The sequence below is a fragment of the Antechinus flavipes genome, chromosome 6, assembly GCF_016432865.1.
Source record: "Antechinus flavipes isolate AdamAnt ecotype Samford, QLD, Australia chromosome 6, AdamAnt_v2, whole genome shotgun sequence".
In the NCBI taxonomy this organism is placed as follows: domain Eukaryota; kingdom Metazoa; phylum Chordata; class Mammalia; order Dasyuromorphia; family Dasyuridae; genus Antechinus; species Antechinus flavipes.
The window spans coordinates 98,760,565-98,776,236 of NC_067403.1; the positions used below are offsets into that span (position 1 = coordinate 98,760,565).

At 35.5% G+C, this 15,672-nt stretch overlaps 1 protein-coding gene across 2 annotated transcripts in view; it reads right to left on the bottom strand.

The window, feature by feature from the left end:
- Positions 1-7,404, bottom strand: part of SPOCK3 (SPARC (osteonectin), cwcv and kazal like domains proteoglycan 3) — a 693,273-nt gene extending 685,869 nt beyond the window's left edge. The window contains exons 1-2 of one of the 2 annotated variants that reach the window (XM_051965576.1): positions 7,051-7,404; positions 6,296-6,490 (exon numbers count right to left, since the gene is read on the bottom strand). In XM_051965576.1, coding sequence (XP_051821536.1) covers positions 6,296-6,490 — 195 coding nt within the window. In that variant the 5' untranslated portion in view covers positions 7,051-7,404. Of the gene's footprint in view, positions 1-6,295; positions 6,491-6,814; positions 6,943-7,050 lie in introns of those variants that run through there. The other variant, XM_051965575.1, reaches the window with a different exon arrangement.
- Between the last annotated feature and the right edge of the window lie 8,268 nt (positions 7,405-15,672).

The following is a 15,672-nucleotide window of genomic DNA, read 5'->3' on the forward strand; positions in this document are numbered from 1 at the left end:
TCATTCATCAGTTAATAAAATGAGATTTACTTAACGCTAACAAGAATATAGTAACATTAGTAACACCCACCTCTACTGACCATCTCCAGTCTCCATATGGAAAAACATCTACTCAAGAGGAGGATAGGAGAGCTGCAAAATTTAAGATGTCCAGGGTGACTTTTAGGGGCTTTTCTATGCATTTATATGATTAAGGAGCCACATCAAAATGATCAAGGATTGAGAATGAGTCTTGCCTTGCCCATTAAGACAATTAAGTCCTAGTTTTGATCACCATATTTCGGGGAATGGAAAAAAAACAGAACATAAAGCCTTATAAATATTTGTCCTATCATTTCAGGATTCAATTCTGACTACTTATTCTAACTATCTTCATGATGCTGGTAAGTCAATTAATTTCTATGTACTTCAAGGGGGAAATCACCAACTGTCCTAATGTATGTTTTTTCTCCTGGAGTCCAATGAATCTGGAATGAGCTGATGACTTTGCATTTTTTTATCTCACTTGAATCTAAGGCACTTGGAAGTCAAAATGCCATCCTTCTGATGTCATTGGTCATCTTTGTGAACAAAATATGAACAATGACATATTTCAAGCTGCTTCCTAGGACTATGGGTCTTTGCTAGTGGAAGGAACTTTCTTTTCTCTCTCAAAGTATTCCGAGTCCACATATGATTTATTATATTTCTATGCTTTTTGATCTAATTTGAAGATATTTTATCACACAGCAACAATAATCATTTAATTGGTAAAGGAATATCATAATTTCACTTCTACTAAAACAATTAATTTTCTCTAAAGGATTCCAAACAAGACCTAGAAAAACTATTTAGATAAAATTCACAGTTTTTTAAGTTATCCTGATTTCTATCAAGTCCCAGCTAATCCCACCTTCTATAAGAGGGCTTTCTCTAGCACCTTTCATCTTTGGGTCTTCCAGATAAGAAAATCTCCAATTTATATAGCTAATTTACTCCTCCAATATATTGTGAGCTCCTTGAGAGTAGGAACTGTCTTTGTATCTCCAATACTGAGTAGAATAACTGGCACACAGAAGGCATTTTACAAATTCTTCTTGATTCAACAAAATGTGTCCCACTTCACAAAATGAAACATAGACGTTACAAAGATTATCTCTGAGAAAACAGAAAAGACTTCATGAAAAACAGAAATTGTATATAATAACATTAGATTGAGGAATATGAAATATCAAAAATTGACAGAATTTTGAGATACAACATGAAATTCTCCCCATTACTTGATTTTAATTTACTTTCTCTTTTGGAGTATTTAAACAAAAAAATGCATAATTATAAAGGGTTTTTGAATGAAGCAAGTTAGAGAATTTTTACTTGTTTTGTCATGTCTCCTACTTAAAAAGTATAGTCATACTCCATTACAAATTTAACAAAATCATTCAATATGGATTTCTTCCACCCAGTATTTCAGATATTGGTCATTAACCATAAGGAAGAAAAGATTTGCATTTTAATGCATTATAAAAGCAGTTGGATAAAGAATGAAGTATAGTAATTCCTAGACACAAACTAATTTTATTTAGTTTATAATACCAGTAAAGGTTGATGGACTTTTCATAGAATCTCACTTCTGTTCTTTAACTAAATAAAGAAATCTCCCTCCCCATCAACCACCATGTCTTAAATAATCTTTGTGCTAAAACACCACAAAAAAGAAGCTGAAGTTTTGTCCAATCTCCCCAAAATTCCTATTTTTGAAAAATACAATTCACGAGTCAACTAAAATTAATTTTTGAAGATAAATTTAAGACAATATTTATTTAAATTTCTCTGTCATATATGTAAAAGTCAGATGTTTAAAAATGTTAATTGAGTTATGGCATTTTAATCAATTTTTTAATTCCAAGATGCACTTTAAAAAGATTTTTGAAAACTGAATTGTGAGAATTCTAAGAGAGTAGGCAGGGAGAGATGAAAAAATGATTTTAGGATGGGAATCATGTAAAGTTGGCATTGTGATCCACTAACTGATTGGTATATATTTAAAATACTGCCTTAAAATACATTTTAGTATTTCTCTTTCTGTCCTGTCACTCCTTAATATTATATCTGCTACAATGGAAGTAAAACATGAGTGACAATGTCATACCGAAGAGTGACTTAATTGCATTGTTTTTATTCAAAGGCAAACAAAATCTCACTAGCTTATTATAATGATAGAAAAATACTTTTAGTGTACTAAGTTTGCAAATGTGAGCTAATAATCTACCTTTTCCCCAAAGTTTATAATTTTCCTTTCTAAAACCACAAGTCTGAGTATCATATAGACCTTTTAAAGCAATGAAAAGACCAAGGTAGATTCAAGATTGCTCCTGCTGAGTGAGAGTAGTTGCAGAATTAATGGATAGGGAGGGGATTTACTTTCACACCTGTGCAAAATGGCTAAGAGATTATTTTCCCACTGTTTAAGATTTTCCAACTATGATCCAGGAGAAGAAGAATCAAGATAAAAATAGAGAAATCTTCAAGTATGAAAAGTATGTGCAAGAAATTACTATGCTTTGAATTATATAATTTCCAAAGTAGATAATCACTTGGATATTTGGCTCAAGTACTCTCACGTTTCATTATTCATCCCCATCCACTATATATGATATGTATATGTGTATATATAAGTATATATGTGTGTGTATATATATATATATACATATATATGTGTGTGTGTATACACACAAATATTATACATATATATTACTATTGTATCATACTTTATTAAATGGAAATACCTCTACTGTATTTAACTAAAAATATTATCAACTTTTCATTGCTTCAGAGTTTTTCCCCTACTAAACTCTGGATATATTTCAACTTTGACTCAGAGGATCAGAGATAGTACAAAGAAGATCATTTTTAGATTCATGACTGTATAAAGATTCTATAAGACAATACATTTTGTGTTAACGTTGTGGGAAGAAAAAAAAGGATCAATGCAATAAAACTCTCCTATGTCTAAAGGCAGTATAGAAGACAGATCAGAATTATCTGCAGAGTCTTCTCTTTCATTGCTATTTGTAAACTTATCTCAGTTTTCATTTCTTTCCCTGTGATCTAGGACTAGAGGAAGTTGAATCAATGATCCTCATCAGTGTCATTAGCTTGTCTGTTAATCAATCTTGTTTTTTCTGATTGGGTCTTCAGGTTATAGGAGAAGGAGGAGCGGGGAGGAAAAAAAGGAGGTGGAGAAACCGAAAAATAAAATATACCTTGAAAATATAGTTAGTTTTTAGAGGAAAACTAAAAATTAGTAGAAGATTCAAACTAAAAAAACACATGGGGGAACATGATAAGGAAATTTTTCTTTGTAACAGGAAAGTAAATTAAGGAAAAAGACTCTTAAAATGGAAATATATGATTAAGTAACAACTAGAATTTATAAATCAATTTAGAATATAAGTACTGATGCAGAACTTAAAAAAAACACATTTTCACTCAGTTTTTGTTCATTCTTATAGATGCATCATCATCATAGACCCATAACAAAATTCTTACACTATTCAAAAATTATAGAACCATCAATAAGCAAATAATTGATCACAGAGCAAGGAAAAATATAAATTAAGCATTGTAGAAATAGCCAAAATAGCCAAAATATCTATTCTGAACTTTGGAAAAAACCTTTTCAATACTGAGACAAAATAATTTTGTCTTATTAATAGCTTCCATTATATATCAACAGGTGGTCAATAGATACATAGTAAATATTAATCTTGCAATGCTTTTAAGAAATAAATTATCTTTATTGAAATGTACTTATGTACTTGAAAAAAATAGTGTTCAAAATCCATTCTTTTAAGTTTTAAAAATCATCCTTCAATGGATATGTTATAATGGGAATACTTTATATTAGCTGCCCTCATCTAAAAAACATATTAACTTAAACACATCTCACTAAATACTTCACTTTAAGAATTTAATAAATATACCACTAAGGCCTGGGAATTCTCCCCTCCCTCCAGACCTTACAGGCAGAACACCTAATATTATGTTAGCAAGTATAAAATATTTTATACTTTTCCACCTTTTAGGAGCCATTTAACAACTTCAGCGTAGTCTGCTGTACATAGATAGCACTTTATGTATTAGTAATCATCTAGAATAATATTTTTCATTACAAATTATCCTGTAAATCAAACTAATTGAGCCTCAACAATGTAAATTTAGAGCATTTACTAAGTCCTTACTTTGTGAAAAGGGTGTTAGCAACAAACAATATAAACAAAACCTTGTTGCTGTCTAAAGTTCTAAAGAATCAATCTTCAATCATTGATGGAGAAAAAAAATAATAAGATGAACAAAACAGAGATGTTATATCCTCAGAAAGTATTCAGATTTGCATCTTGGGTCATGTTCTACAAATACAGTAAAGCATGGATTCCTGAATCTATTTCAACAATTTGATTTCCGTGAAGATGGAAACATCCAGATTTGTAAGAGAGCATGTTTTCAAAAAGCAAGCCTGCAGTCACTTCAAAAAGACTTTTAAAAGCTGTCTCAAAGTGGATCAATTTTGAATTTCTGACAAAATCTTCACTTTCATTTAGAAATGACAAGATGAACCAAAGGGTGCTTTCTTACTTTCAGAAATCTTGCCTATCTTGTTTTTTTCTGTATTTACTATTAAAGGAGAACTAATACTAACATAACACAATCTACTTCAAATTCTACCATGAATTTTGAATGCATGATCCATAAAAAACATTTAAGGAAAAGGCCTAGATTTAGGAACATCCTCTTACTGTGCCTTTGGACTTTTAATTTTCCAAGGATTGCTAACAAAGTGAAATCCAGTATCGATTCATAAAGTTCCCCCATCTCTAACATCAATCATCCCTAAACTCAATCAGAAATGTACATATCTGCAGCAATTTATCCACCAGGGTTTGAGAGTTAGTCAATGTCTTTTTGATTTCTATTTATTCTTCCTTCTAGTGGCTGAGGGGGTGGTGAAAGGAAACAATGCAAGCTACATTTTTTCATAATTGGTCAAGAAAACCTTGCTAATACTTGAAGTGATGGGGTTGGGGAGGGGGGGGGTGAGTCATCTATCTGCCTTCCGTGCTGGCATTGTACATGAACAGCATATCCAAACTCCTCCATGGTGATTTGTTTTTTGTTTTTTTTTAAATCTCACAGATTTGTCTGGAGAGGGGGAAAGAGCACAGGGGAATCTTAGTTATGTCTCTCTTTCCACTCTTTAGGATAACAGGGATAAGTGATACCTTTCCTCTTTATGCAAAGAGGCATTATTAGAATGCCTCTGAATTAACACAAACCTGACCCCTTCAGCCCAAGAAACAAAAGTAAGCAGCTATACCAAGTCTCCTCAAATCAAGTGGAGAAAATGACAAGCATGGAGTGGAACTAACGGGGTTCAAAAGTAAACAAGAGTGGAGTCTTTGAAGAAGCCTTTTCTTTGGAATAATACCCAGTAAAAATCCATCCAAGGCAGCAGCAATCTCCAAATCAACCCCGATGAGCCTTTGCAGCCTGGCCAGCAATTAGTTATCAGATCCACCAGCCGTCAGCTCGTGGTGCTCTTTGGACTACAACCTCATAAGGTGTATAGGGAACACTCTCTAGATTAAAGTTAATGTCGACGCAGAAAACTGATCAGCAGTTTTACGTAATCGTCCAGGAGCGATTCAACTACTGCTTAACGGGTTCTGACACATCACCTCCCACCGCCTCTCTGCCAGCCAGCATTTATAAATCTGACATCTTCCTCCCTCCTTCCTTAAATTCCTTAATGGTCCATTAGTAACTGGATCGATCCTGGTTACTTAGTAGGCACGCATCGCGCAAATGCACGTCCGCTATGTTTACACGAGCATCAGGAACATCATTGGAAAAGTTGCGAATTTAAAGCCTTGATCGCTGTGCTTTACAAGCCATAGATTTCAAAGAACAGGGGAGGGGAAGACTTGGAGGTGAAGGAAGAGGATGAAAAGAAGGAAACCTGGAAATCTAACTCCTGAACAGCCAATCAGCAAAACCTTCCCGCGGGCACCTAACTCGAGGTTGCACCAGCCAAAAGAGGAAAAGCATCTAAACTGAGAACTTCTATTCCTCCCTCTCCACTCCATCTCCCTGTAACCAAAATCACTCCCATTCCCGGGAACTGAACCCACTCTTTTCTTCTTTTCCTTCTTCCTCCCCCTCCCCCAACAAGGAGGGGTGTGTGTGTGTGTGTGTGTGTGTGTGTGTGTGTGTGTGCGCGCGTGCAGGGAGGGTGGGGACGAGAGCACGCAGCACTTACGTCTCGGAATTTGTTCCACTGTCCGACTTCCTTGTCATATTGGGAGATCGTGGTGAGCCATTGTTTATCATCCAGAAAATTACCGCTGTCCGACCTGCCCCCGGCCGCCGCCGCCGCCGCCGCTGCCTCCGCTGCGAGAGCCTGATTGCACCAGACGACTGCACACACACACAATAGGGCTGATACCTTTAACATCTTGGGGACAGAGGGACGCGGGGAAGGGAGAGGGAAAGGGGGGAGGCCAAAAAAAAATTTAAAAAAAATGTTAAACAAGACGTGCAAATATGGGGGGACGACCCAGAGAGATGCACTGAGAAACTGAGGGGAGGGGGACGAGAGGGAGAGGAAAGGGGTGTCTGGCAGTCCCCACCACCACCATACACATACATACACATACACATACACATACACACACACACACACACACACACACACACACACACACAGCGGTGGAGAAGAGAAGGCAGCCTGGGCTGCAGCAGCAGCAGCCCCGGCGTGCAGAGCTGCCTAGCACATCACCTTGCTGTAAAGCCCCGTACTATGCGCTCAGCTTCTGCTGGAAATGCAGCTAGACGCTGCCAACTCTGTCTCTTTCAGGAGCTGCTGCACGCGCTGCCGTCTCGAGCCGTCCACTCAGCTCCTTGCGCCCGGCGCGCTCCCTCCCCCCCACCCCATCTCCACCCCCCACCCCCAGTGTCTCCCCGCGCTCCTCTTCTCCGGTTTATTCCCCTCGCTGCTGTTCCCCTCCCTCCTACCTCCTCTTCCTTCTCCTCTTTTTTTTTTTTTTTTCTTATCCTCTTTCTCCTCCCTCCTCCTCTCTCTCCTTGATCCTTGGGGCACCCGGCTGAGAGCAATGCGTAGCAGGAGCAGGAGAAGGAGGGAGCCGGAACCACCTTGATCCAATAGAACCCTCGCCTTGAATTAGTTATCTTCTCGCTTTTCCACTCTGGAAGCGGAGCTGGCGTTGGTGAAGCAATCCGCTTGCCCTCTGCTCTCGGATTTATTTGACACCCACGCAACCTAGGAGCTTGTTATCTCCATCCCTCTTGCGACTGATATGCATTACTGCTCCGAGAAAGGCTAGTTTGGAGGATGGAGTTTGCAGAAAACTTTATGCAGAACAGAGCATCTCATGCCAGCCTTCTTTCCAGAGAGTCCTAGGAATTCTAGTTTTGCCCTAGGGGTAAACTGCAGATGGGACTTCCTCAAATTCGCCTTACCTCGGGCTGTTTCCATCCATGTCCGTGTGTCTGTCTGTCTTTACTGTATACCATAAACTTCGCATTTAGAGAGGGACCGTTCTTTGAAAATAAAATTCCAAATAGGCATCCGGGAAAACACAAAGTGGGCGAGATATGAGTAGGGACCTCAGTTTTGCTACGGTTTGAGTGACCTTAGCAAATCACTTCACCTCTGTGGTCAAATGATGGTAAATCATGGTAAATGGTAAATCTTCAATGATAAAATCAGAGTATGAGACTAGTTGAGCATCATGGTTTCCCCAGGACATTTCCAGCTCTGAATCTGATTCCATAGGTAATCAATTCTGCTCAGAAATTAGGTTTATTTTTTCATTTTATACACGCATAGTCTACTGTTAATTTTTTCAAGTCTAGGACTTTTTGTTGCAGCTTGGGTTAACTAATATGTTTTTTTTTAGCTTGGGTTAACTATATGTTTTAATAATTCTTTTTCCCAAAAAAAATTAACTCATATATTGAGCTGTAAAGGAAATGAGTCCCATTTCTTTATTTCTTTATTTACATTTGAGGAAACAAGTCTAGGAAGATCAACTCACTTCCCCAACATCATTGCTTTCAGCTGTGCTCCTTGGCATCATGTTTCAAGGCCTCTCTGATTTATCTTTCTCTGAAGGGCAAATTTTCAGCTAAGATTTTCATTGTAATGGAGTTCTCATAATCTCCATGAACTCTTTTAAAAACAAGATCTTACCACTTTTTTTCTTTCATCCAACATGGATTTGGAATGGATAGGAAATAATAAAACTTACCTGGATTAGGTTCAAATGCATCTACATTATGCTGATCAAAGAAGAGATGCCCATAAAGATCAGGGTAGAAATGTTTTACTCTACAACACAGCTGCCTATAGCAATCAGCATGCTGGCCCCAACCCAAACACAAAGAGCAAAAGCTTACAACGAAAAGAATAATGTGCAAACTTGTTGGTAGGACCACATGACAAATGAGAAACTCTGTACAAGGTCAGAGGTGATATGAGTTTAGAGATAATTTATCATGGGAAAAGATGTATGAGGAACAATGAACTGTTCTGCTAACAAACTGGATCCCATAAAACTATAAACAGCTGATCAATAGGTAGAAAAATCCAACAGGATAGACCATTATGACTATTTTTAAGATGGAAATATTAAATATAATATGGTGATTTTGGTTTCAAAATGGATTTGGGGTCTTTCAAAGGAATAAGAAGAACTAAGTTGTATGACAATGGAAAAGGAAGTTTCACTATCTGTAAAATGTGGATAAGGAATCTTCTTCAGAAAGGGAACCTGACAATGGATAAGCAAGATCTGGGTTTAAATCCTGCCTCTTATTACATAACAATAGGTTATGTGGTCCTGGGCAAGTCATTTAATTTCTCTGTGCCTCGGGTGACTTCTCTAAGACAGGTATGTTGCAAAAATCATAGCATCATACAGGATTGTAGACGTCTGGGGCCTGTTTGGAGGTGCAGAACCATTTTTGTAATTCTGCAAATAGAACAAAAATTGGAGTCATCTGTTATTTTCCAATTAGATTAAAAATACATAGATAAATGTTTAGATTGATGGATAAAAATATAAATAAAACTTTTGATCTATCCATGCTTCATACCCATTTATGTAGTCCTATTAAATAAAAAGAAAATAAAAAAGAAAATCATTCATAACAATACAAAAAGTGACAGAGCCAGTGGCTTTGAGGATTTGTTAGATGTTCATCATCTCCTGTCTCGAGATACCAGGAGTTGTGCTACTCACAGAGGTCAGTATTTCACTCCCCACCAGAGATTTGGCATCTGACTTCTCTATCACCACAATGTTTACAAGCAGATTGATAGTTCTAAATCAGGAGTGCAAGCTACTAAGCCTTCCAACCAGTCCATGCCCAGGGCATCTATATGACATGAATTCGTTTAACTTACTGTATGTGCTTATTGTTGCTAGAATTTATTAAACCTTTTAACCAAAGACATTGTAATTCTTGGCCTCAGGCTTCTCAGGCTATTGTTGGGCAGTTACTCTCCTTTATTTCCTTCTCCAATAAGTAAAATAGACAGACATCTAGCTATTTAAGGGAATCTTGGCTTAGTTCCAATACATCACTCATATATCACTCATGCCTCCATTCTGCCATTGTATTTTTATTTTAGATCACATAGAGTTTTTAATCACCTATTAAAATTAAATACCCTGAGAAAAGCCACTTTTCAAGGAGACAAGATAGTACATTAACAATGTGGAATCTGAGATGAGGAGACCTAGATTGAAATCCTATCACTGTTAGATCCTAACTAGGGATCCTTGGACAAGTCAGTTAAGCCCTCAAGCCTCAATTTCCTCATTTGTAAAAATAATTGGCTTAGACTATGTAATATATCCAGTAGGTACCCAGCATCTCTAAATACAGAAATCCCATATTCTAAGATTGTGTGGTTATCAGGGAACACCTTAGCTGGAATACCTAAAGATCCTACTCCAAGGATCACAGGAGATAGTGTGTTACAACAGAGAAGATGTATGGGAGGAGAAAGAGCAACAAAGGCATATTTTACTTTTTTCAGAGTTTTACCTAGAGTTAGATAATCTTTGTGTCTGTGAGCTAGGAAGGAAATCTCTGTTGCCACATAAAAAATAGAATTAGAAGTAATATAAGATGTTCGCTTTGATTCCGGATTATTTTTAATATCTCTTGTTTTTACATTGCTTACATGTTCTCTCACTTGCCTTTACTTCCACATCCCCAGCTATCCTATACACAAAGGTTTTCTTTTTTAAGAGGAAAAGGAGAAAAAAAATAATCAAAACCAATCAATCTATCAAAAACAAACAAACAAATCATTCCTGAAATATATGACATTATATATCTGCATAAAAGGAGGGAAAATTTCTTATGCCTTTTTGTGACCCAGCTTGTTCTTTATAATTTTTCACAGCATTTCATTTTTAATGTTTATCATTTTTATTCTTTCTATTATGTGTATTTTTCTCCTTCTCTACTTACTCCATTTGAACTTCATGTTGTTCTGTGATTCTCTCTACTTATCATATTTGCTTTTTCTTACAGAGAAATAATATTCTATTGCATTCATGTAGCATAATTTGTTTAGACATTCTCAAATGTGTAACTTTCTTTCAAATTCTTTACTGCCACAAAAGTACTGCTATAAATATATAAGTAGTGAAATCTTCAGATCAAAAGGTATAAAAGATTTTTTCGCACTTACTAATATAATTTCATTTCCCCCCAGAATACTTGAGGCAGTTCTCAGCTCCATTGACATTGTCTTTGCTCACTCTCCAAGAACATGTTTGTTTTTCCTTTTTCAAATCATCATTGTTAATTTGTAGGGGTGGTTAGATGGTGCAATGGATAGAGCATGGACCCTAGAATCAGGAGGACCTGAGTTCGAGTTCAGCCTCAGACACTTAATACTTACTAGCTATGTGATCCTGGGCAAATCACAATCTCAATTGTCTCTCTCTCTCTCTCTCTCTCTCTCTCTCACACACACACACACACACACACACACACACACACACACAAAATACTGAATTTGAGAGGGAAAGGTAATAATGACTTTTCAGATAATTATTGATCATTTGTATCTCTTCTTTTGAAAACTGTTGGTTAACTGATGATCTCTGAATGCAGATTGAAGCATATATCTTTGACTTTGTCCTGCTCTTTTGCAATATGCTAATATGGAAATGTCTTACTTGACTTCATATGTAAAACTGGATATCATATTACTTTCTTTCTCAATGGACAGGGACAAGCTAGAGGGAGGAAGAGAATTTAGAATTTCAAATGTAAAAAATAAAATGAAAACATACTTTAATGTTTATAAAAAAAAAGGGGAAATATTCATTATGTTGGGATTATCTTGATTCCCCATAGAAATAAGAAGCAAACTTTTATAAGAGATATATAGTGTAAAGATTTTTGGGGAGGTAATCCCATATGTTTGCTCATCATTCTAGCTTAATTGATTGTATTTGTGCAAAAGTTTTTTTTTTAATTTAAAAATGTTATGTTTATTTTATTTAATATTATCTGTCCTGTATTTTATCTCTATACTTCCTCTCCTTTTATTCCTAATTCTGGATTTGCTTCATGTGGACATCAATTCTCATTGACTTTTTTATGGGGTAACTTTTTATAATCATGTCATTTATTTGTTTTTAATTCATTTTGTCAGTGCCCCCATTCTCCAGATGCTAAAATGGAGGCTGATAGATTTGTTCCTAATAAAAGACAGTCAATATAGATGGTAAGATTCAAACCCTAGTTTTATGATCCCTATACATTTCTCATTGCTTTCACTATACCATATTGTCTCTCTAAGAATTAATATAAAAGTGAAAGAGTTTGAACTCCTTGTAGGTATTCTATTATGTCATTATTTATTTAGACAGACATTGGAGTAGGATCTTTAGGTATTCCAGCTAAGGTATTCCCTGATAACCACACAATCTTAGAATATGGGATTTCTGTATTTAGAGATGCTGGGTAGCTACTGGATATATTACATAGTCTAAGCCAATTATTTTTACAAATGAGGAAATTGAGGCTTGAGGACTTTAGAGCTAGAGCCTATCTAGGTAATCCTGTCATTTAATACATAAGGAAAATGAAACCTCAAGGAATTATTTTTCTAAAGCCACACAGATATTAAGCAGAAGAGAGAGGACTTGAATCCAGATTCTCTGATTCCCAATCTAATATTTTTTTAACTAAATTATGATACCTCAAGTTTTTTCAATTCATTTAAGCACTCTCATCCCTCTAATTACTTCTCCTTCCACCATTTTTATTCTTCATTACCTATAAGATATTGGAATGTTCTGTAAACATCTTAAAATCAACCAGTCTAAATTTTACTCATCTTTCCCATTTCACTCTCCCCTCTTAAAACTTTCCTGTAGATGAACAAGCTTATTTCAGAAAAACCTGGAAAGACTGATGATGAATTGATACTGAGTGAAGTGAACAGAACCAAGGGAAGATTATAAACAAGATTGTGTGGTGATCAACTATGATAGAATTGGCTCTTCTCAATAATGCAGTGATTCAAAGTAATTCCATAGGCTTGGAGTAAAAAATATTACCCACATACAGAGAGAGAGCTATAGAGACTCAATGTGGATCAGAGCCTAGTATTTCTCACCTTTTCTGTTTGTTTTCTTTCTTGTATTTTTTTTCCTTTTAATCTGGTTTTTCTTGTACAACATAACAAAAATGGAAATATGTTTAAAAGAATTGCATACATTCAACCTATATTGCATGCTGTCTTCAGGAGAGGGAACATAAAGGAGGCAGGGAGGAAAAATGGAGCAAAAAATCCTATTAAATGAATATTGAAAACTATCTTTACATGAATTTGGAAAAACAAAATCCTATTGAAATTTAAAAAAAAAAACTTTCCTATTACTTTTGAAGAAACTACCATCCTTTTAGTGTCTCAGATTCATAAATCTTGGCATTATTTTCAACTCCCCACTCTCACCCAACACCCAATCCTTTCTCTACACTTATGTCAAGCATTTATTGCTTTTCATTTAGAGCACTGCTGCAGACTCCTGATTGATTACCTTACCTCAAGATTTTCTTCAGTCCACTGTGTCATTTTATGCACTGGCACCAAACTAATTTTCCTTAAATGAGAACCTGTACATATGATTCTCCAACTCAAACAACTCTGGTGGTTTCTTATTCCTCTGGGATAGAATATAAACTTTTGTTTAATTTAAAGCTCTACACAACCTGGTCCCAATCTATTTATCTATAATGAATATGATCCCCCTTCCATACTTAATGATTAACCAAACTAGACTCCTTCCTATTTCTCAATCACAATACTCATCTCTCATCCTTATGTTTGCATTGATTCTTCCCCATGTCTGTATTGCATGCCTTCCTTACCTCTCTCATAGAATCGTTCTGATCCTTTAAGATACAATCTATGCTGTATCTTGTGTACAAGAGCCTTTCCTGCACAGTGCTCTTCCTCCCAAATTACCTTGAATTTAACTACTTTTTAAATATATTTGTTTATTCACTATTTATTTTCTCTCTTTATATATATATATATATATATATATATATATATACATATATATATATATATATATATATATACACACACACACACACACATATATATAAACATGATAGATAGATAGATAGATAGATAGATAGATAGACAGACAGATAGAGGGTGTCAGTTGTCTCTACGTGAAGGGTATCTCTTATTTTCTTTATTTGTCTGTCTCGCTGTGTGTCTCTTTCTCTACACATTCATGAGTTTACTCTCTCTCTCTCTCTCTCTCTCTCTCTCTCTCTCTCTTACACACACACATAACCTATAATAGTACCACCTCTGCAGTATTCCTTTCCTGATCTTACTCATCTCAAGCATGTCTACCATCAATGAGAGAACTAGAACTCACTTGTGACTGAAGTCAATCAACAAATCAAAGAGCAAGAATTTCATAGGTATTAGCTATCAACTACTGTTACTCTACTTAGTCTTCTTAAAGAAGAACCAATACCTCCCCATTCTAGCCATCATCCCAAACAGCTTCATGTCAGGAACTCAGCAAGCAACCTATCCTAATTTGCCTAGAAGAGACTAGTTCAATCTTGCCTCTGTTCTTCTATAGAAAAAGGTTTGTCAATCAAGCAAATGTTGTTTGCATCCCATTATAGCTGGCTGGTGCAAGATAAGAAGAGACTGGCATCAAAGGGGCATAACAAGGTTTCTGAATTCATCAGAAGCTGCACTTTAATGATAAAGGAGTTTTTTTTTTTTTCAGGAGATGCAATTTAGTCACCTCTGATTTGTTTCTCTCATTATACAATGATTCAAATAGACCCTGATCAATAGAAGTCAACAATCTGAGGCAAGACTGAATACCAAAATCACCTATGACAGAGGATTCAAGTTGTAAAATGAAAAAAAAAAAAAAAAAAAGACTATCACTGATTAAAATGAATTCAGTTTTAAATTAGGACTGATAACACCAGCCTCAAAACATGTTAAGTGGGTACATTTTAGTGTTCAGGATCTGAGTTTAATTTACTGATCACACAAAATAAACTTAAGATATTACTTGGTCATATTTTAATGAAAGGCACAGTGAAAACAAAGTTTTCTTTGCAGAAAAAAAATGGTGGAATCATTTCTGAATGATTTATATTTAGAAAAAAACCCAGAATATTCATCACATAAAATCTGGAATATTAAATAACTGGACTAATAGTTATTCTTTCTAGATTAGTACCATCTCATTCATTTAGGTCATATATTTTTTGGCTATTTCCAATGAGTAGCAATTTTTTTAAAAAATCAGAATTCTCAATTGCTGTATTCTCACTTAAATTGTATCCTTTAAACAGTTCTTGGAAGTATGTGCTATTTTAATCTACATTTTACTCATAAGAAAAATGAGACATAAAGATATTAAATGACTATCCCAGGATTATAGAACTAGAGAGTATCTAAGGCCAGATTTGAGTTTGGACCTTTCTAATTTTGGACAGCTAAGTTGCACAATAGATGGACTTCCAGGCCTGGAAGATTTATCTTCCTGAGTCAAACTGAACCTCAGACCCTTACTAGCTGTGTCATCTTTGGCAAGCCGCTTATCCCTGTGTTTGCCTCAGTTTCCTCATCTATCAAAGGAGCTGAAGAAGAAAATGACAAACCACTTCAGAATTTTTGCCAATAAAACCCAGATGAGGTCATGAAGAGTCAGGCACAACTGTAAAATAATTGAACAATTTCCTGCTCCAATATTTTTTCCATAACATCAGTACTTCTTAAGTTTTTCTTACTCATGACCTATTTTTGCTAGAGAAATTTTTACATGATCTTGGTATATAAGTATGTAAAATAGATGTACAAATCAAACATTTACTGATAATAGATCTTATTTCTGTAACTCCCACATTCAAGTTACATGACCCCATATAAGTTCATGAACCACAGTTTAAGAAGCTTTGCACTACACCTTCTCTTACTACAGTACACATTCGCAATCTGTATATAGCAGCAACGCTATATGAGAATTAGAACATTTTTGTACAGTAACCCCTTGTTAAAAACAGTTTAGTGAAATGCATTCTCTC